The 23,228-nt window shown below is 32.4% G+C and overlaps 1 protein-coding gene across 1 annotated transcript in view; it reads left to right on the forward strand.

Moving 5' to 3' along the window:
* The window catches only part of LOC127700466 (ATP-dependent DNA helicase Q4-like), a 243,950-nt gene that overhangs the window by 93,434 nt on the left and 127,288 nt on the right, over positions 1-23,228 (forward strand). Inside the window, exon 12 of the mRNA XM_052203957.1 lies at positions 909-1,180. Within this exon, the coding sequence (XP_052059917.1) occupies positions 909-1,180 (272 nt within the window). The remainder of the gene's footprint in view (positions 1-908; positions 1,181-23,228) is intronic.

Consider the following 23,228-nt stretch of genomic DNA (forward strand, 5'->3'; position numbering starts at 1 on the left):
CATCTAATATCACTCGGAAAAACCTGATCTACACTCGAAAAAAGTGGACTGATTTACTAGAAAAAACACAATATCTGCCTGACACTATACCTACCGTGTAAAGGGATGGTCTTCTGTCAATTGCAATGGCATTAGGGTAAGACTTTAGCATAAACAAATTTTCCCTAATGGATAGAAAATATATTTAATATATTACGATACAAACATCCACTGACATGGTTCCTGACTTGTGTAGTTATTGCGTTTCTTGAACTGTTGTATGTAATATATGACATGACACTTAAACCCAATAGACATTATCATTCTAGTTAATAATATACCTTAATTAGATATTTACTGATTTATTTTTTTAAATGACAAATTCTTTTAGAAATACATATCACAGTTAGCCTAGGAGTACTATTTAAAGTAAATCATTTTATGATGAAATTGAATATTAGGTTGTATTCATCTTATTTCTATGATAAGTTTTCCTTATTTTGTTTATGTGTTGTTGAATTTATGATTTTCTATTTGGCATATTTGACAATTAAAACTAAACAGAATTTGTGTTTGTTAAAGTGTAAGTTTTATTGCATTAATGAATCAAGAAGTACACAAACCTAGGTACATAACCAAATAATAATACCAATGTTCATATGACCTTGACCTTATTTTTATGGTTCTTTGCAAATAGTAAGTACCTGTTTTAACTGCAAAAAGTATTCATATCAGTAAAGTAGGTTACACATTTTAGGGTGTATAGTCTTTTATGTATATGAAAAAATCATGACATGAGAGATAAATTCTCTTTATGAAGACTCTTGTGGAATGTTTTTTTTATATTGATATATGTATTAAGCTTATTCAAGGATATTGTTGAAGGCTGCATTTGAAATCAAAACTGAAATATAATTTTCCCTGAATAGGTGGAAAGAAACAGTATAATTATTGGGATGCTGAAAGTTACCATGCAGGGCTGTCTGCAGCTGCTAGAAAGAGAGTACAGAATGCCTTTATGTCTGGTAGACTTAGAGTTGTGGTAGCTACAGTGGCATTTGGAATGGGCTTGGATAAGAGTAATGTTCGAGGAGTTATCCATTACAACATGCCAAAAAGTTTTGAAAGTTATGTCCAGGAAATTGGTAGAGCTGGGAGAGATGGAAAACCATCACATTGCCATGTGTTTTTGGATTCAGAGGTAAGTTGTTGCATATTATTGTTTTTTCCTCAAGTGATTTTCTGTCTGAAGACAGTTTGCTCTCATGGCTGTAATATAAACAATTGATACCGATTTAAGTAAATATTTTGGGTCGAGTTTATTATGTATTTTTAATATTATATAGGCTGGATAGCTTGCTGTTCGGTGTGAGCCAATGCTCCATGTTGAAGGCCGTACCTTGACCTATAATGGTTTACTTTTATAAATTGTAACTTGGATGGAGAGTTGTCTCATTGGCACTCACACCACATCTTCCTTTATCTATGGACTTTGACATCTTGTCCATCTGATTATATTGAGAACCAGTAAACAAAAACAGTGTCCTGACATAAGGATTTTTTTTTATTATTTAAAAACATCATAAATACTCCTGTCAGAAATAATGCACATATTTCATTACTGTAAAAAAGAGTCAACAACATTTTGAGGATTGTTATGCTATATAACTAGTGAGCAATAATAATTCACAGTGTATCTTTTTCTAAACGACTGTTAATAGAGTTGAAAGAAAATTGACAACTTGTGAACAAATTTTAAAATATTATTTTAAAAATCTTAGTAAAAGACTGTTTTGGAAGTTAAAAATGTTGTATAAGCAGCAAAGAAAGAATATCAGTTTATACAATTGGTGACAGGATCTAACTACAGGTATATGAAAATTGATGGCCTGATCATTAAAATGGTCTTTTACAACTAGTTTTCTAAGTACCATTTCTTTGATACAAACAGGGAAGACTATGAATCTACTAGATTTTACTTTGTATTGAATAAAAAATTTCTTATTACTGTTACATGATAAAGATATGCCTCCAGTGTAGAGCTCAGGACTATTATGAAGTAGTGTTAAGATGTTGTACACTTTTTAAATTATGACAAATAAAAAGTAGGTAATGCAAAAACACATAATTAACAGCCCCTGGTGATGCTTCATAGATGCCTGACTGGTTTTAGTCCTTCATGGTCCTTCTTCAGAGAAAGAAAGATGGATTTACAGTTGCACACTATTTATATAGTTACCGTATAATTATTCGTTATCCGTTACCAGATAATTATTTTTTATCCATTCAGTTAGATATCTGGTGGAATTTTCATCAGTAATCTTCATTCAACTGATTTGGTATGTTGCAATAGACATTAAACCTAATGATATATAAGTAAACATCTAACCAACATTTGGGCCTCTATTGAGAAAATGTGCATTCATTTAGATTATCATACTTGGTAGTCATGCTCCGTGTTGACGGCCGTACTTTGACCTATAATGGTTTACTTTTACAAATTGTGATTTGGATGGAGAGTTGTCTCACTGGCACTCATACCACATCTTCTTATATCTATATGCAGTCGATGTTTTGGCCTATGATTTGCCAAAATATCCAGTTTTTTAAATGAAAGGTTTGTTTTAGCCTTCAAATTCATTCAACTGGTTTTGAATGTTAATGTAAATATTAAACCTGATGATATAGGATAAATGAGCTATGTTAGTCATGCTCCATGTTGAAGGCCGTACTTTGACCTATAATGGTTTACTTTTACAAATTGTGATTTGAATGGAGAGTTGTCTCATTGGCACTCATACCACATCTTCTTATATCTATATGCAGTCGATGTTTTGGCTTATGATTTGCCAAAATATCCAGTCTTTTAAATGAAAGGTTTGTTTTAGCCTTCAAATTCATTTAACTGGTTTTGATTGTTACTGTAAATATTAAACCTGATGATATAGGATAAATGAGCTAAACATCTAACCACCATTTTGTCTTCTATTGTGACTTCATTTAAATTATCGTACACAGTAGTCATGTAATCTTGATTTTTGGCTTATAATTTGCTGAAATATCAAGTCTTTGAAATGAAAGCATTATTTCAGCTTCCAATCCTCCTTTTAATGTTAAGGCTAAGTGTCAATGTAAATTTTTCCATATAAATCAACTGCTTCTTATGAGGTCAAACACCATAAGTTCGTAATCCAGCTATTAGTCATCATGTTCAGGTGATCACTAGGCTTGGGCTTTGAGCTATAATGTCATTGGAAAAGATCAGATGAGTAATATAGAAAATACTGACATAAAGAGGTCTCTTAACAAAATTAGTTAAAGCCATATTAATTATGTGTATCAGCAGGGGAAAATTATGACAAATAAAAAGTAGGCAATGTCAAAGCACATAATTAACAGTGCCTGGTGATGATTAAAATAATTAATATGACTTCAACCAACAAAAGCTCCATTGGATTTATTGTGTTTAGAGACCTCTTTATGTCAGTATTCTCTCTATTACTCATCTAAACTTTGCAAATTACTTTTATGCAATTGTTATACTTTGATAACTATTATAATGATAATATATATATTTTGGAATCTGAGGTTGACATGTTTCTTCCATTACATTTCAATAGGAACTACTGGGCATTCTGATGAAATAAAAAACACTGTTTCCATTGATTTCCAGCTAATCATACAATATTGGAGAATTTGCTTTATTTTAGAATTAGTTGTAAAAACACATTATATTTTCAACTTGCATTATGCTTTCAACTTGCAGTAGCATAATTTGTTGTTGAGTAGGCGTTATGGGTTGTGGACTATTGCAATGTTGATATGAATTCGTATTGTTTTTAGATTTTTTCAAACCTATACTTCCATACCGTTATGTGTTGACAATACACTTGCAATTCGTGCAGACATGTATTCATATAACGTTATGAGTTGACATACATTTGCAATTCAGACATATATTCATATAACGTTATGAGTAGACATGTATTCCTATAACATTATGAGTAGACATGTATTCATATAACTTTATGAGAAGACATGTATTCAATTAACGTTATGAGTAGACATGTATTCATATAACGTTATGAGTAGACATGTATTCATATAACGTTATGAGTAGACACGTATTCATGTAGCATTATAAGTTGACATACATTAACAATTAAGCCATGTATTCATATAGCATTATAAGTAGACATGTATTCCTATAACGTTATGAGATGACATACATTTGCAATGGAGATATGTTTTCGTATAAGGTTAATAATGATTCTCTTCGCGTAATTGGTTATATGGTCTTATATGTTTCATACAGAATTCTTCGTCCTAAATAATACCACAGCTTACATCGTATTCATATAACATTATGAGATAGCATAATCATTAATGCGTTGTTTGTTATACACAAATAGTTAAAAGACTCTTAGATTTGTATATAGGCATAACTAATTTTTACCATATTTAGCAAAACGTCGGTTTGTGACCTTGTTCGACGTTTTTTTTAATTGAATCATGACAATTCGGTTGCACGGTGTGCTGATTCTTATTATATGATTTGCTTATCAACAAATACTTGAATTTGATTGGTCCGTTAAAGTTTCTTTCCTAGGTTTACACTTTGATAAACTATGTTGGTGAAACTACTTACGATGCCTTATAAAGAAAGTTAAAATCAAAAGAAATAATAAATAACGTTCCGATTTAGAATTATAAGGATTAAGGGGGTACCAAACACTTAATGGGAGTTAACTCTTTAAAAATCAGCTGAACGTTTTAATCATATACTATTAGTAAAGTTCTCAATGATCAAAATTAGTGTTTGTCAAACTGCTATAATCTAATGAAATTATTCCTGTAAATTGTTTGGTTCAAATTTCTTGAAATTTTTATATTTCTATCAACAGGTCCAAGTAACTATTTTATCAAAATTTCATGAAAATTAAACTAGCCAAATCTATTTTAGTGAAAGTGTTGGGTACCCCCTTAAACACATTTTCTCTAGAGGTTATTGATGTGTGAACTGTGTCGATGACTCATAAACTAAAAAAATAATTTTGTGAGTTAATCGACCAAGTTTACACATCAATAACCTCTAGAAAAAATGAGTTTAATCCTATAATGATCTTTATCATACCCAGACATGTTCTCTGCTTTAAACCGTAGCTATACAAACCCGAGCATCCATATCATGATTCACTTAGATTTAAGGACTGTACTCGTATATATTCAGAGCTTGTATGTGCGTTCATATCGTAATGAGTTACCATTGCGCTAGGCATGTGTACATACATACAATGTCATGTGTTTAAAATTCGAACAAGATTAGATAGATATTTAGTAATATTTACTATGAATATAAAAATTAGAAGATGTGGTATTATTGCCAATGAGACAACTCTCCACAAGAGACCAAATGACATTGTACCCGTACAACAGTGTCAAATCTTATATTTGTCATGATTGTACCCTTACAACAGTGTCACATCTTATATTTGTCATTGTATCCCGTTATATACAACTGATTACACCGTCACATCTTACATCCATCCTTGTACCCGATTATATACAACTTATAACACCGTAACATCTAACATCTAACATCAATCCTTGTACACCGTTATATATAGATTCTACCACTGCATCGAGTGTGATACGATATTTATCCACTCGAGACAGTTAAATTTTCAAATTTAAAACGCAAGGCTCGCCGAGCGTTTTAAATATTTAAAATTTAACTGTCGAGAGTGGATAAATATAGTATTACACGAGATTTAGTGGTGGAATCTGTTTTTCTAATGATTTTCAAACAATATGCAGGCAAACTTATTCCTTCTTTTTGAATGATCTGCAATAAGATGTGTTCTTTCTATGTGACGTCATCAGGCATGCATCGCCTTTTTTCATGCCGTCACAATAGGAAATTCAGAGGAAAGCAAGAAAATTCGACGTCATAATCGGATTTTAACCAATGAAGAACTGAGATCAAACGAACCACACGTTGATTAATTTTTTTTTATACAATGGGTGCAGAAAGGGATAAATTGACGAAGAATTAGAGAAATACAACTTATCACACCGTCACGTCTTACATCCATCCTTGTACACCGCTATATACAACTTATAACACCGTCACATCACATCCATCCTTGTACGCCGTTATATACAACTAACTACACCGTCACATCTTACATCCATCATTGTACCCTTACAGCAGTGTCACATCTTATATTCGCCATTGTACCACGTTATATACAAATTACTACACAGTTACACAACTTACATCCGTCATTGTACCCCTTTATATACAACTTATGTCACTGTCACATATCATATTTGTCATTGTACCCCGTTAAATACAACTTACTACACCGCCACATCTAACATCTATCCTTGTACCCCTTTATATACAGAGTATCACACCGCCACATCTTACATCCATCCGTGTACCCCTTTATATACAGAGTATCATACCGCCACATCTAACATCAATCCTTGTACCCCTTTATATACAGAGTATCACACCACCACATCTAACATCCATCCGTGTACCCCTTTATATACAGTGTATCATACCGCCACATCTAACATCCATCCTTGTACCCCTTTAGATACAGAATATTACTCCGTCACATCTTACATCTATCCTTGTACCCCTTTATATACAGAGTATCACACCACCACATCTTACATCTATCCTTGTACTCCTTTATATACAGTGTATCATACCTCCACATCTAACATCCATCCTTGTACCCCTTTATATACAGAGTATTACTCCGCCACATCTAACATCTATCCTTGTACCCCTTTATATACAGAGTATCACACCACCACATCTTACATACATCCTTGTACCCCTTTATATACAGAGTATCACACCACCACATCTAACATCCATCCTTGTACCCCTTTGTATACAGAGTATCACACCGCCACATCTAACATCCATCCTTGTATCCCTTTATATACTGAGTATCACACCGCCACATCTAACATCCATCCTTGTACCCCTTTATATACAGAGTATCACACCGCCACATTTGACATCCATTCTTGTACCCCTTTATATACAGAGTATCACACCACCACAACTAACATCTATCCTTGTACCCCTTTATATACAGAGTATCACACCGCCACATCTTACATCCATCCTTGTACTCATTTATATACAGAGTGTCATGCCGCCACATCTAACATCTATCCTTGTACCCCTTTATATACAGAGTATCACACCACCACATCTAACATCCATCCGTGTATTCCTTTATATACAGAGTATCACACCGCCACATCTAACATCCATCCTTGTACCCCTTTATATACAGAGTATCACACCGCCACATCTTACATACATCCTTGTTCCCATTTATATACAGAGTATCACACCACCACATCTTACATCTATCCTTGTACCCCTTTATATACAGAGTATCATACCGCCACATCTCGCATCAATCCTTGTACCCCTTTATATACAGAGTTTCATACCGCCACAACTAACATCTATCCTTCTACCCATTTATATACAGAGTATCAATCCGCCACATCTAACATCTATCCTTGTACCCCTTTATATACAGAGTATCACACCACTACATCTAACATCCATCCTTGTACCCCTTTATATACAGAGTATCACACCACCACATCTAACATCTATCCTTGTACCCCTTTATATACAGAGTATCACACCACCACATCTAACATCCATCATCATACCCCATTATTTACAACTAACAACACCGTAACATCTTACATCAAACTTAATTCATAACCCGTTATATACAATAGGCGGATCCAGGGGGGCCCGCCCCCCCCCCCCCCCCCCCCCCCTTTCCTCTTTCGTGGGAAAAGTTTGGTTGGTTGTATAGGGTATTTAACGTCATATCTTACACCCATCATTGCACCCCGTTATAAACAAATACGCAGACATTCAGGGCAATTCAAAGATTTTTAATATTTAATTCTGTCGATTCTTCGCAGCATTATGGTGTCAAAAATAAATTTGTTGGCTCAGAATCAGTTATACATATGTATGTGGTTGAGTGCAACGACATGTTTTTATTTAAACTGTTTAGTGTGCAAATACGATACAAAAAAACGGACTGCATGAGTGTGTCGGTCAAGTACTAAACAATGTTCATCTCATTTTTTTTTAAATATAACTTGTTCTCGTCATGACATGACTTAGAATTTGCTAATTCATTTCTACAAAAATTTCATGTATCAATTCACCTGATGTCGCAACAGTGTTACAAAAAATAAAGACATAATAAACCTTACAGTACAATTTTGCTTGACTTCAGCAAGTGAGGCTTGTCGTGTGTTTAAGTTTAGAATGAGCCGAGTCTCCACTAAGGAAGAGAAATACATGTAGTGATTAGTGGGAATCATTTCGGTATAAAAGTCGCAGAAAACCATTACTGAAAGCACAATGTATTACATGCTTAGATTTTTTGCCAGATTTAATTTATCAACATTACTCTACAAACTTTATGTTTCTTTTCATAGTGTGGCGTGATCGTTATTTAGCAAAAAAATGTCTTTTGACTTGCAGTAAGGTGAGAGTCTTGTTGCGTGTTGAAGGCCTCACCGTGACTTTGATGTCAAGAAGTCTTTTGACGGGTTAGGTGCCATTTTCGGATCTCAGCCTCCCAGGACGTGCGCCAGTTTCAATAGTGGTTTTTCAATTATCATTTCATAAAATATACTTCTGTAACAACTTCAAGCTATCGATCTATCTCATTGGCTGAACTTTTTGCCCTTAAACTCGCAAGTAAAAGGGTTGAGATGTCCCGAAAGGTACCAAACATGCAGAAATAAGTCTACTGTAAGTGTTTTCAGACGTTGGGGGCTACATAATGGATGCCTCCGGTTTCAGGACAATATGGCCTTTTGTAAACTACTCATAGCAAGGCATTTCTTCTCCCAACGTTTTCTCTTTAGAAATAAACGAAAACAAAATATATCATTGACAATGTCTTACAGCAGCAAGGATTAGCTCATTTGCATTTAATTTTCATATTTTTTTAATTTTCGAAAACCGTGCATTTCTCAAAAAACAACTCAGCATAATATAAGGGTTCATAGCGCATATATATATATACTTTTATAAAGATAAGATTTTGGAATAGCCGTAAATCAACTTTCTTACAGATGATTCAGCTGTATGGAAAAAGGTATAGGCTGTTTATAAATAAACTTCTTACAGTTTTTTCTTTCTCTCTAGTACTTACATTCGTTTGCAGACTACTCAGTTTACTAGACAACAGTCAACACAAAGTCATATACTTCTTACAAGTTAGCGTAAAAATGGGCTGTACAATTATAAATTTGACATCTGACTTTTGAATATATTAATTTATATCTATGCTTTTACATTGCGATTTTTGATAAATTTCAATTCTTTTTTTAGTTATTTATTTATTCTAGTATCATACATGTTGCTTGTTGTATTAAACCTACATATGAATGATAATTTTCTATAAAAACTGTAGTAATTGATTTAATCATTTTGAAATAATAGCTGTGCACATTTTTTAAGTAATTTTGATTTCACTTTACATTGAAGTAAATGAAAAGAAATCCTATAATTACTTAAAAATGTACTTTTACATCAAATGATTATTCTTTGTTTGATGTTTTACAACTAATAGTGTCTGTCTTCTTGTATCATTCTTGATGTTGCTGAAGTATATAAACCCAACACAAATGGCAGTAATATCTGTTTGCGTATATACATAAAAAAACCAGTGACGAGTCCCATAATTAGGATGAATCTTTGGTGTGAATAAAACATATCGCTTTAGCGAAATTTCATATATGTTGAGATGGATGAAAGTGATTCTGACAGAAATTTCAATCTTCAAGAAAAATGTGAATTGAAACACGATGTTTTAGTCTGATAACGACATTGTTTATTTCTTAAGAACAATAAGCCCTTAAAGTGCAGAGTTTGCAAATACAGCTTCATTTGATTTCATAAAACGTTATGAATAAACTTTTGATTCCGACCAACACCTTTCTATAGGCCTGTGTATTCATAACTTTTTTTTAAAGTGCAATAATATCAAAACAGAACAAAATACTGGATAAAAGAAGATGCCAATTTTGTGCATGCATATAACAAATGGAGCGTCATTCACAGCAATAATATTCAATTGTTTCATTGCATTTACGTTCTTCACCAGCTAGACATGGTTCCATAGGTACTTGGGGACAGAACATTTTTTCAGCCCTCCCCTTTTTTTCCAAAATCCGTTATATTTTTTTCTATCAATTAGCGGTCACTGTTATATATAATCATGGAAGTATTATATTGTATTGTCAAAATAATACTTCCATGATTATATATAGTATATCAGTGACTGCTGTGGATAGTAAACTTGGAATTGATAGTAAATAGCAAATACAAGTTACTTGTAGTATATTTATGTTCATATAATACAGAAAAACGCAAAAAAAATTGAAATTAATAGAAAACAAAAAATAACAGATTTTGGAAAAAAAGGGGGAGGGCTAAAAAAAATTGTCCTGTCCCCAAGTACCTATGCATGGTTCGTGTTCAGTGACGTTATGTAGACACGTTTGGGTTCCTGACACGTTTGAGAGAAAGGACAGGTTTCTAGATCTTTGATAAAAAAAAGTAACCTCATTAAAAAAATCGTCAATTGTATCACAAGCTGACCTCGATGAGGTATTAGTTATTGTATGCTTACAAAAATCACATATTCTAGGAATTGACTTTAATATATGTATATACTGTATACACTGTTATAGATTTCAACATTATTTGTTTTCAAATACAAACTTGAATACCGGCGATTTTAAAGAAATAGTGTTAACCTTAATGTAATTGTGGATTTAATTTGTAGCTAGCCAGAACTAATTATATTTTCCATTCGTAAAACTGTCCTCCTCGGTCAAATAGAAAATTGGAAAAAATACATACAAGATTCTATTTTTAATGTTTTGTATTCTATGTTTTAATGTACTAGTGTATGAATTGATTGAAATAATTAATGTTTGATCTTTTGTTTGTGTGTTGATTGAGGACAATCCAGATTTTGGATAACATATCAATAAAATCCTTGTCTGACTTTGACTTTCAAACTAAGGATTAATTGCTTGCTCTTTTTATTCTTTCCATGACTGATTATCAAATGATGCAGAAAATCGACGAACAATATAGACAGGAAACAAAATCTTATCAAAAGGCGGATAAGCTTTAGAAATAAAATTCCTTTGAACCAACTTAAAGATTGTGACTTATGTGTGAAATAGCCGTGGACGATTTGAAAGAATTACGTTTAGATAAAAATCGCACCAATCTGGTGAAGAGCGTTCAATGATCATAATTCTGTTTCAGCAATGTCGTGTCTTATTGTCAAAGATGGATGATAGAAACTTAATTGCATATAAACTATGACTATTCTTGTCTGGCAATGACTGGGAAAATTACTTTGTCCAAAACAGTATGAAAATAAATATTCTGTCCAACAAAAATGAAGGAGAATGCTAAAAATAGCCGTTAACGTTAACAAATCAGCACAAGAAATAACTTTAATTCTTCGGAACTGTATTTTATACCTCCTGTACTAGATTTCAAAACTTCAGCGTTTGACTTTTACTTATTATTTCTTGAGTTTAAAATATCTTAAATGTCTTGGGTGCACGATTTTTAATCTTCAACACATGACTTTAAATTTCCAAAGAAGATCAAAAGGGTTTCGCCTTTTTTTGACATCCAATTATTTGCTATTCTCGAAGGGGAATATTTCTAAATGAATTAATAATCTAGTCTTGCAATAAATGAAATTGAAAACTCTTTTCCCAAACTATAGGACAATACAGTGTATGAAAGAGAATGAAAATAAAACCGTCTTAACAAAAGATAATAATATAAAAAAGATAATAATAATTATATTGGCCAAATAAACGATTGCTCCACAAAAAAAAAAAACCAAAAAAGATGTAGAAAATGTATCACACCTTTTATATGGACAAAACTATTGCAGCTGTTTTCAATACACCTTCACGGCAGATGTTCTACAGTCTTCGAATTTTTATATAAAATGTAAAATAAGAATTAAATAATTCCTATATATGAATAAGGAAAACAATTCAACAGATAACATATGACGTAGACTTAAGCAACATTGTAGATCACTTCAACAATGAGCAAATTCCATTAGGCAAAGCAAACTTTTCAAAATGTACATATGTACGGTCATATATACTTTCAGATCGATAATAACGGTTAGTTCCTGACCTGCTTTCAAAAATATGTTATCCGTTTTTTCATGGCAGAAACCGAGGTATATAATTTTTTTTAAAAGAAGACGAATTTATCAGCATATATACATTTTAGTGTAGGATATCCTTATAAATTTTGTACGTAATATATGTGTATTCTATTTGTTTTGGTATTCTAGAGCCAATTCTTATTTCAATGGCATTCTAGAATCACCATGTTTGTGTTTCAGGTCAAGGCATTAAAACGTATACACAAAAAAGATCTCGTCGAGTACAAAAGCGACTCTGGCTAGAAGAATTCTCAGAAATCACCGATAGCGGCGAAGAAGCTGTTGATGGAAATAACATATCGTATTCTTAAAGAAAAAAGTACTCTCCGGAGAAAGCTTATTAATAACTTATATTTAGCCAGGGCGGATCCAGAACCTCGATGTCTGGGGGGGGGGGGGGGGGGGGGGGATGGAGGGCACCATGAACCCAAATAAGATATTTGTTTAGAGATGTATGTATATAGGCGAGTGTGGGTGGTAATGGTGGTGGTGGTGTGTGGGTGGGTGGGGAGGGGGGGGGGGGGGGGGGGGGTCAGATCATCATTTCTATAGTTCTATATCTTTGATTTTTTTACCATTTCACTGTATTCTTTATTCTTTGATCTCTATTATATTCGTCCTAAACATGCATGAAATATTTGCCACTGGACATTAAGCAATCAACAATCAATCAATCTAGTCATTATATTTCATCATCTCTTTATTCTGTTATCTAAAGTTTTTGGTCCCGCTCCTAATCTAATTTTTTGGCCCAATATTTTCTTATCTGTTAACCCAATTCATGTCCTCATAAATGGTGCCCCATTCATAGCCCCATACATGAGTGTCGTAATGGGGGTACCTTCATGACGAATATAACGGTAAAAAATCTTGCCAAATGACGTTAACGGTAATTTTTGGTGCAAGCCGATAAAATGTACATTTTCTTATGACGATAAAAATAAATCGACTGATTTTGACGACTCACGTTAAATTATTTCCAAAAAAACGGTAACGGTTAATTATTTGAGACCTCTGACGAATCACGATAAGGATACTTTGACGAATCACGATAAAATTTTAACCAATTTGACGCTAACGGTAGCCGAAAATGACCGTTTTTGACGCCTTACGGTAAATGGCATTCCTACCCTCATACCTCGGTATTTGAAACAAGAAAAATATACATTTATTAATCTCCTGTATGTGTGACTGATAGATAAATGTATTAGTCCCAGATTATGTTATAAAGTAGGTCTTATAAAATTACAATAGCATTTTATTGATGAATATATATTAGACAATGCCAATTCATTTTTTTGTAGGAAAAAGGGGGGGGGGGGGGGTTGTGGGGTTGTGGGGGGGGAAGTTGTTTTAAAAACAAATTGTTGGTTTCCTTTGAAAATTAGTGGGAAAAGAAATAAGACATTTATTTAAATAAAATAAATAAATGATACTGAAAATGAAATATTTTGTTGTTGAAGAAAGTCACAAAAAAGACAGTTTCGAGAAAAAAGTACATTCACAAGAAATGGTAATGTGTGTATTTTATTATGAAGACATATCCCATACCAACATTCTGGACACTAAACATCTATTTGTACCTATTGTCGAAAAACACAGATTTTAGTTGGTAATTTCTCGATTCGTCGACCTAAATACCACCGAGGCCGCCTTGGTGCATTAAGCTCTGGAAACTGCACTAAGCCCAAGATGAAACAGTCATATAAGCACAAAGGTCATTCAGTACGATAATGTTGTAAATAAAAAGCATATATTTAAATTTTGGTGTAAATATATTCAGAAATGAAAGAGTTATTAACATTTCACATGGCACGCGCCCACTTTTGTGTAATGTGTCCGGTTGTCATATTGTTGATTGAATCCACTGAAGCTTGACGAATTCATATAAAATGCACTAAGGATAACAATGAAAGGAGATTATTAATTAAGATAAATTATTATTATTAAAAAAAATATTTAAAATGTTGGTTCGGAGATTTAAGATTGGAAATTGGCTTTTACTCAAAGCCGAGAATATTGTAGTCCGTTTCTTTATTTTTATTCTTCCCCCTTTACTGTTTCAATATTTGCACGAATAGACGCAAATTTAAATTCAGACTTATTTCAAATATAAAGGTGTAAAATGTGGCGTCCTTGTGGTTCAACGCAATCCAATATTCAACACATTAATATCACCAACCATAATGCCTTCAACAATGAGAAAACCCCATACCGAATAATCGGCTATACGTATAAGGCCCCGATTGATGATTACACGTTTTTTTTTCTTAAAGACAAATTGATAAACACATACTTTTCCTTGAGTTAAATGACTTTTTAATCAAAAGAAGGTACAATAGCATTAAATCAATTTTGTGAAAAACAGTATATTTTAGTGGCCCCTAACAGATATTTGACACATTCTAAGTCTTCCCCTTTTTTACGAACACACTATTCAAGGATCCCTTATTTTGTTTTAACTATCTATATGAAAGTTGCTGCCCTCATAAATATTAACTACCGGCTGTTATCGACGGACAATTAACTTTACACTAGTAAGTTTGTCTTATGGGTAATTGTTTTTTTCACTGTTGTTTCGATTTCATTGCTGTCTTTTGGACGAATACCTAAAATCCCTGTGTCATCATCAATTATGTTAATGGCTATATTTCGGGTAATTCAAACACTCGTTTCTTCGCATAGAAACAACTCTTCGTTAATCTGAGCTGAGCATGGAACGAATACTTTATATCACGAGCTATAAATGTGGATACAAAAAAAGGAAAAACTAAGATAAAATTTTTAATCCCGTAATGCATGAAAAAATGACTTCAAAGATGGGTAATAGAATTATTTGATGACTAGGTACTGTTGGGAACGTTTTCAAGTCGGTAGATTGATGTGCATCACTGAATGACGTTGGGATTTTTCTGTTGAAGGAGAAACACGTGGTAGTAAGAGGCAGACATTTTTGATGTAGAAAGTAAATTTCATTTCTGATGAGTCTCGCAGACTGTAATTCACATTTTAGATACTTGTTTGTCATGTTTGTCACTTCAGGAATTAAGTTTTGTATGTGAGAAATTGTCTAGCTGCAATTATCTGATAGTAAATGGGCTGGTGCATTTTTCAGTGTATGCGAGAACTATCTTGCTACACGAAGACATAAATCGTATCACGAAATAAATATATAAAGATTGTATATTTGTTAATGTGCTGATGCATCTTTCTTTCAGGTATGTGAGAATAAACTCGCTACGTGTACGTGTAAATTCTTAAGTTTGGGTAGTATAAACTTGTAAATGAATTCAAATCCAGTATCTGTAAACTTTTCCGACGACGGGTACGACAGTGAAATCGAATTTGGAATTAGACCAGTAAATTCGCCTGACACACCTCTACTGCCTTTACCAGTTTCAATATCACCTCTGTCTCAGTATTCTGAACATTCTCTAGAAACTGATTACCCATGTTCTTATTTATCCGATGAATTTTTGTCGCTCAATCAGCTATGTGATCCTGATATTACCTACTTACTTACTCCATCCCCAAAACTAGTTTTACCTACTTATTTAAATACTGCTAATAACGAACAAATGGGGAAATTGGCGAATTGTCGGAAATTTAGGGACTACCCTCATGAAAATGCGGCAATATTTATATCGGAATTTGAGTCTTATGCAACCCTTCATAACATTTCAACATTGGACGACAATCGCAAAATTGCGGCATTGCATTTGCATTTGCATTTGACTGGACCGGCTCTATAACCTGGTTTAATGCGCTTTTGTCGGAACACAAATCGTCATGGGACAGTATAGTACAGTTGTTCCAGACTAAATATGTTGACTTGGACTAGGAAAGCCCCACTGTAATGCTAGACAGTGAAATTTTTGAAAACTTATCGCTGTCGTCAGGCCAGTCAATTGACGATTTTTGATACTGGTGTTCTCAGTGAAGTTATCATTAATTTTGAAACAAAAAACTGTAGCAAGGAAGTTACAACGTAAAGAAATGCTGCGGTTCCTGAAAAGCAAAAAAAAAAAAAAAAAACAACCAAAAAACAAAAGTAGAAAAGAAGACACACAAATTTATGGTACGGCGAAGACAACTTTTTTTCCGTTTGTTTAATTTACTTGCATGTACACAAAGGTCTGTTTTAAACAAATATTGGTTAAACAACGAACCACCAATATATACAGGGATGTTATGTTATGACACTTGTAGTTTTGTCGCTACACATGCGCATAAATTATTTTCAATTCAATCGTACTAGTTTAAACAGATCTTTTTCAACTTAAAACTTAAAAATTGCGTTCACATTTAAAGTAAGATCGATTCAAACTATACTACTTCTTTTGGTGTTTTAGTTTAGACCGATTGAAGATCGATTCAAAGCGTTCATATTAGCCCTCAAACCGATCTAAAGTGAACCGATCTAGTTTAAATCGATCTAAATGTCCTAGTGTGAACGGGGTCTAACTCTATGGATCTGCATAAAATTGTACGACAAGTTTGCATACTACACAAGGAAGACTAGGGTCGATTTTAGGTTTATGGCCTCAACCACCAAGGAATAAGGGGCCAAAAACAAGACTTTAATGATACTTTGTGCAAATTGCTTTTATATTCACCCTCCTCACTATTCTCATTCTAATAGTTGAGAAAGGTTCTTTGCGATACGGAATCTAATCGTGTTTTTAGATTTTTGATATCGGGCCATGTTTTCAAGTTGGACCAAATCGGGGTCCAAAATTAAACTTTGTTAAATTCTTTTAAAAAAAATTAATTTCGTGGGGTTCTTTGATATGCAAAATCTAAAATTGCATTTGGATTTTCAATTTTGGGCCTCGTTTTCAAATTGGTCTACATTTTTGTCCAAAGGGTCCGAAATTAAAATTACTTTGAATTTGAATTTAACAAACAATTAATTCTTGAGGTTCTTTGATATCCTAAATCTTAACATGTATTTAGATTTTTTATTTTGAGCCTAATTTTTAAAGTTGTCAGAAAGTTTTTGTTTGATTTCAACAAAAAATAAATTAATTGGGTATTTTGATATGCTGGATTTAGATTTTGAATTTTGGGCTCATTATCAAATTGGTCTACATTGAGGTCCAAAGGGTCCAAATTTAACATTGCTTGATTGCGGTTTCAAATATTTAATCACAATCCTCATTCAGAACTGTATCAAGCGTGAATGTTTTGTTCATACTTGCATCGTCTGTTCATGGTTAGACCTCTGCTGTCGTATCAAGCTGCGCCCTACAGAGCATTTTATTTAAAAAAGCACTTGTTGGCCAAGCCCCATTCTTTAATACACTTCACGTTGGACAACTAGGGATGTATTGGACACCCTCAACACCACATGAAATTCAGCTCAAAATAATGATTCATTTACCCTTGCTTAATGAAGTGGAGTAATTTAGTGGTCTGTCCATGCATCAATCTGCTGTCATGGGCAATTTCATTTGAATCAGCAAAGAAATTTAAAGAAAACCTTAGAATTCACTTTATTTTCTAATGATCTTCATAAAACTATGTTAACCCCTTTATTGTTATGCCAACTTCGATAATGCTGAAAAAAGGTTTGGAAAGTCTCGATTCGCTTCTGTGCATTCCTGTCAAAATGAGTTATCAAATAATGTTATTAGCCTTCAATTTAGGTTACAGTATATAATATTGAGATTCATCATGCTTTTTTGAAATATAGATCTAGGAATTTTAAACTTTGTGTGTACAACACATCATTATGTTATCGCATAATGTTATATGAATATAATGTAAGCTGTGGTATGATCCAGGACGAATGATGCTGTAAAAGCATAGAACTCGTAACGGTAAGACAATTCGTATCTTTTATCAAACAGTATGTCAGCTCTTAACGTTTAGTGAATACATATACGAAATTGCAAGTATTTGGCAACTCATAACGCTATTTGAATACACATATAAATTGCAAATGTATGTCAACTCATAACGTTATATGAATACACGGCTTAATTGTAAATGTATGTCAACTTATAACATTGTATGAATACATATCCAAATTGGAAATGTATGTCAACTCGTAACATTATGTGAATACATATATATTATTAATTCAAAACGTTATGTAAATACATATCTCAATTGGAAATGTTTGTCAACTCATAAAGTTATAACTTATACGAATACATATCTCAATTGGAAATGAATGTCAGCTTATAACGTTATATGAATACATGTCTACTTATAATGTTATATGAATACATGTCTACAGTAACTCCTAACGTTATGTGAATACATATATAAATGAAAAATGTATGTCAACTCATAACGTTATATGAATATATGTCTCCTTATAATGTTATATGAATACATGCCTACTCATAACGTTATATGAGTATATGTGAGAATTGCAAATGTATGTCAATTTATTACGTTATATGAATACATGTCTGCATGGATTGCAAGTGTATGCAAACTCATAACGTTAAGGAAGTATCTGCTAGAAATATAGAAACAATGCGAATCCATATCTACATTGCAATTTTCTATAACTCAAAACGCTATTTCAACATTTAATTCTGCCACTGCAAGTTGAAAGCATAATGCAAGTTGAAAATATAATGTGTTTAAAAGAATATTGCACAAGAAGTAAATTTTGTTGCATTCTTATTTCTTCTTTTTTTCTCTGGTACTTGAACAAAGATTGTGAGAAATCATTCCCTTGATAAGTAATGCATTTCATAAAATTTTTTTTATCAAAAATTGGATGACACAAAATTAAGTTGGTTACAATTGAAATATCTTATTTTAATATAAATATGCAAAAATAGTTTTCATTTTTTTTTGTTTTTTGTTTCAAACTAAATGCAAAAGAAAACAATCAGGACTATGAACAATATGATGCAGTTGATTAAGATGTTAAATGATTATGATTTCAGACATATTTTTATTTGAAAGTTTCAAATAAAAGATACTTTGAAATCATAATGTTTCCAACTGAAATTAATTCATTTTGTCTGATGATGTTACTGCAATAAAGTATGGAAGTTTTTCTCCAAGGAAAGGATGATTGAAGGTTATCCTGATCTGATTTGTTGGCAGTATTATATTTGCAGCTGGGGACTGGCTCAGAACAATTATTTTATTCACATTCATATTGAATGGAGATGTATTATGGTATGCTGTATCCTATCTGTGAATTTAAGAATTGTTAAGCCAAGCTGTAAATAAAGGCAACAGTAGTATACCGCTGTTCAATAGTCATAAATCGATTTAACTGAAACAAATCCTTGTCACAAACGAAAACCGAGGGAAACATCAACTATAAGAGGGGAACAACAGAAACACTGAACTGCTACAAAAACAAACACCAACATACATAGAAACAGACTATTTGATAACAACTGCCATATTCCTGACTTGGTACAGGACATTTTAAGAAAAAAATGGTGGGTTGAACCTGGTTTTATGGCAAGTCAAACCTCCCGCTTATATGGGAATGTTAAAAATACCGCTAAAGTGACAACATTACGTGACAGGAATACAGTACAAATAAACGAAAGAACACGCAGGACAGAGAAATACATAAATAAATAACATAATAGTACATTACAACATGTAAACCACAGAATAACAACAGACACCTCCCATGTATACCACAATAGAATTGTGAACTGTGTCTCACATGAATGTATCAACGCCACAAAAAGTGACGTCACAGGTAAATTTCTAAAAATAGAATATAAAATTGGGATTAAGTTTGTAACGGTGTTATTTTTATGTATTTTCTAACCATTACAAGAATTTCAATATAGAATTGTGTAAGTAATGATGTAATAATTTGTATTTTCTAACCATGTCGGTTTTTCTTCCAAATCAAAACTGTGTAAAAACAAATCAATCCTGAGCATATAGTTGCTGTAAACTAAAAATCATATAAATTTACTAGCTTAATTATTTTAACTTTTACATTCATATAGAAAATAAAAATAGAATTCAAACCACATACCATAAGACATAGTACAATATCCAAACCAGTCTTACAAACGAAACATCATAACTAAATACATGAATGTTGGATGTATAAATACCGAGACACGTCTAATAGCAATGCCAAGACACACTCAGGAAAAGAGTCTTAGGAGTAAAGAAGTCTTTACTATCTTTGTATTCAGAAAAGTTGGAAAGAGTAAACAAACTGCTCTAATTGAAGAAATCGTGGGCTAGATGATAGAAAAAATTGTGTACCTACTAGTATTTTGTGTTTTTGTCAAGTTCTTTTACAGTTTTAACTCAAATGCTTAAAACTGATGACTAATTTAAGTTTTGCATCAGCCTTTTATTTGTATGGAATTGTCCAACTGGCAGCTGCCAACTGGGTACTTAATATTTTGTGTATTTATTTCATCTCAAATGTATGTAACTTCACATGATATCTTATCACAGTGAGAGCTTTCTATTGTGGGAGTATTTTATGAATTTTCATATTCCCCAATTTGTTTAAGGTGGAGGGGGCATTGTGTGTCTGTCTGTTCATCCAACAAATGTTTTCATCACACTACAGCATAACTTCATGTTTTAGTCAGCAGTTGGACAGTGATAAGTTGTAATGTATGAGCACTTTTGGGATCTGTCAGACACCTACTCCCTGTTTGAGATACTTTGATTTTTTTCAATAGGTTGAATTAACATATAAATATTTTTGTCTCAAAATCATCCTGTACTACAGAATATAATGAGTTAATATTTGGTCAGCAGCTGGACAGTAATGAATTGTAAAGTGTGCGCACTTTTCAGATCTATAAGCCACCTGATTATTTTTTGTGCTGTTTTGAAGTCAAATTAACTTAGTTTTTTCTTCACTTATTCCCAAGTACTACTGAACAACATTACTTCAAATCTGGTCTGCAGCTTGACAGGGATGACTTGTAATGTGTAAATGCTTTTCAGATATGTCAGACACCTACTTCCTGTTTCCGATACTTAGAATTACAAGTTGTGGTATGCTTTAACACATCAACACATGCAACATCTTCTTATTTCATGCAATGTATGTGTCTGGAACATATAGATATACCCTTGTCCAATCACATTTGATACATCGAAATTTGGTTGACTATGTCTACTGTAAAGGAACCTACATAGTAATATATGAATTAGCTACCTGTTTTAAGAAATTGGTCAAACTCAGAAAGATTCCTTACTTAATAATAATGTAATTTCAAATGAAGGTAACTTCATCAGTGTTATAACGTGATATTGAATTCAAAATACGTCAATCAAATTATGTTGTACAATTGTATAAGAATATTTGTAATTTCTTATACTGATACTCATTTGTGCTCCATTATTTTATAATACTTATGATTTTCTTTGCTATTGATTCTCTTGAATACTCCTTTAATTAACTTCCTTGATATTGGTACTCATTTATAATCTGCTAAATTAATTATGATATTTATTTGGCTGAATATCCTGTTCTATTTTAACCTACTAAAACACCATTGACAACAAATTTACATAAACATACATTTTTTTTAAGCTTTCGAGCACAAGTTACAAATCCTCTTATTAATCAAACAAACAAATAAACAGTACAAAAATATTTAAAAAGAAGTGGTTTTCAAATAAAGTACAAGAAAAATTGATGAAGTGATGTATAATTTTTTGGTAATTTTTTAACTATGCGGTAATGTATAAACGCATTGAGCTTTAATATTCTTTCCAGAGTATTTTTTGTAGATATTCAATATCTAATAGACCAGTATACAGGGATACATTATAGAATCTGTAGACTAAATCAATTGCTAACAGCAAAGGCGCAAAAAAATAGTTTGATTTGAAATTTTGTAGTTAATAAAAATGAGAATGTATGATTAGTTGCTGTTTCTTTAATTTCTATTTTGCAGTTGAACACTTTTCACATTGGGATAATTGTCATTTACATCATATTGATATAACCAAATATTCATTTAGGTCTATTAATCATTTTTTTCTGTGATATAACTTGGATAATTTTTTGTACTGTAAAGTTTTTAACGCCAGCCACCAGATTGATGAGGAATAGAACTGTCTTAGACCAGTAAATCAAAAGAAATAATACTATATTTAAACCATTCTCTTACTTTCATTCTCATTATTCTCAATAAAGTACTGACAACCCTCATTATTTCTCAGACTTGCTGAATTTTGAGTTAATTGATCAGGAAGAAGTGCTCATATATATAATTTTTGAAACATGTTACCTGGAAAATCACAAAATAAATAAAAAGTACATTTTCAATTAGGTTAACATTCAGTATTTATTTTAGGAAATAAAATTTTAGGTTAATACAGTGATCTTGGGTTTGTCCTTGTTGAATTTTGAAACATCCTCTATGTCAAACAGTGTACTGAATACGTAGCTATGCATAAGAGTACTGATAATACCATTAGCACTTTTAGGCTGTGTGTAGAATATGTACAAAACAATAACTTTCAAAATGTTATACTAGCCCATGTTGATTAAGATCTGAAATTGTTTAAGGAAAGGGTTTGCATTAGGGCAAAATTGATCGTAAATGAAATCTTAAAAAAAAAAAACATTATTAGATTAATGAAAGGACAAATTACAATTTGGTGCTTATTTGGCACTGTTAATTCCACAAAAATGAAACATTGCGTGCATTATTTTAGCTTCAGAAGAAAGGCTTTTCAGAAAATGGGAATTTTAGCCTAGGTTTGATGGCACAATTTGACATAAAATTGAGATCACACGCAAGATTTTGATTTGTTTGAACATTCTGCCCTTAAAAGCACAAAGCACACAAATAGCCAAATGTTTTGCCAATGAATAGATAAACACGCAAAATACACGTTCTGTTAAAATATCTTTTTGGGCGTCTGTTGTGCTCAAAATTATGTCTAAGCATGTGTAAGTGAAAAGTAAAAATTTGCTTAATAACACCATTTTAGCGAGTAGATTTTTTT

This window comes from Mytilus californianus, unplaced genomic scaffold (assembly GCF_021869535.1).
Source record: "Mytilus californianus isolate M0D057914Y unplaced genomic scaffold, xbMytCali1.0.p SCAF_5, whole genome shotgun sequence".
NCBI lineage: Eukaryota > Metazoa > Mollusca > Bivalvia > Mytilida > Mytilidae > Mytilus > Mytilus californianus.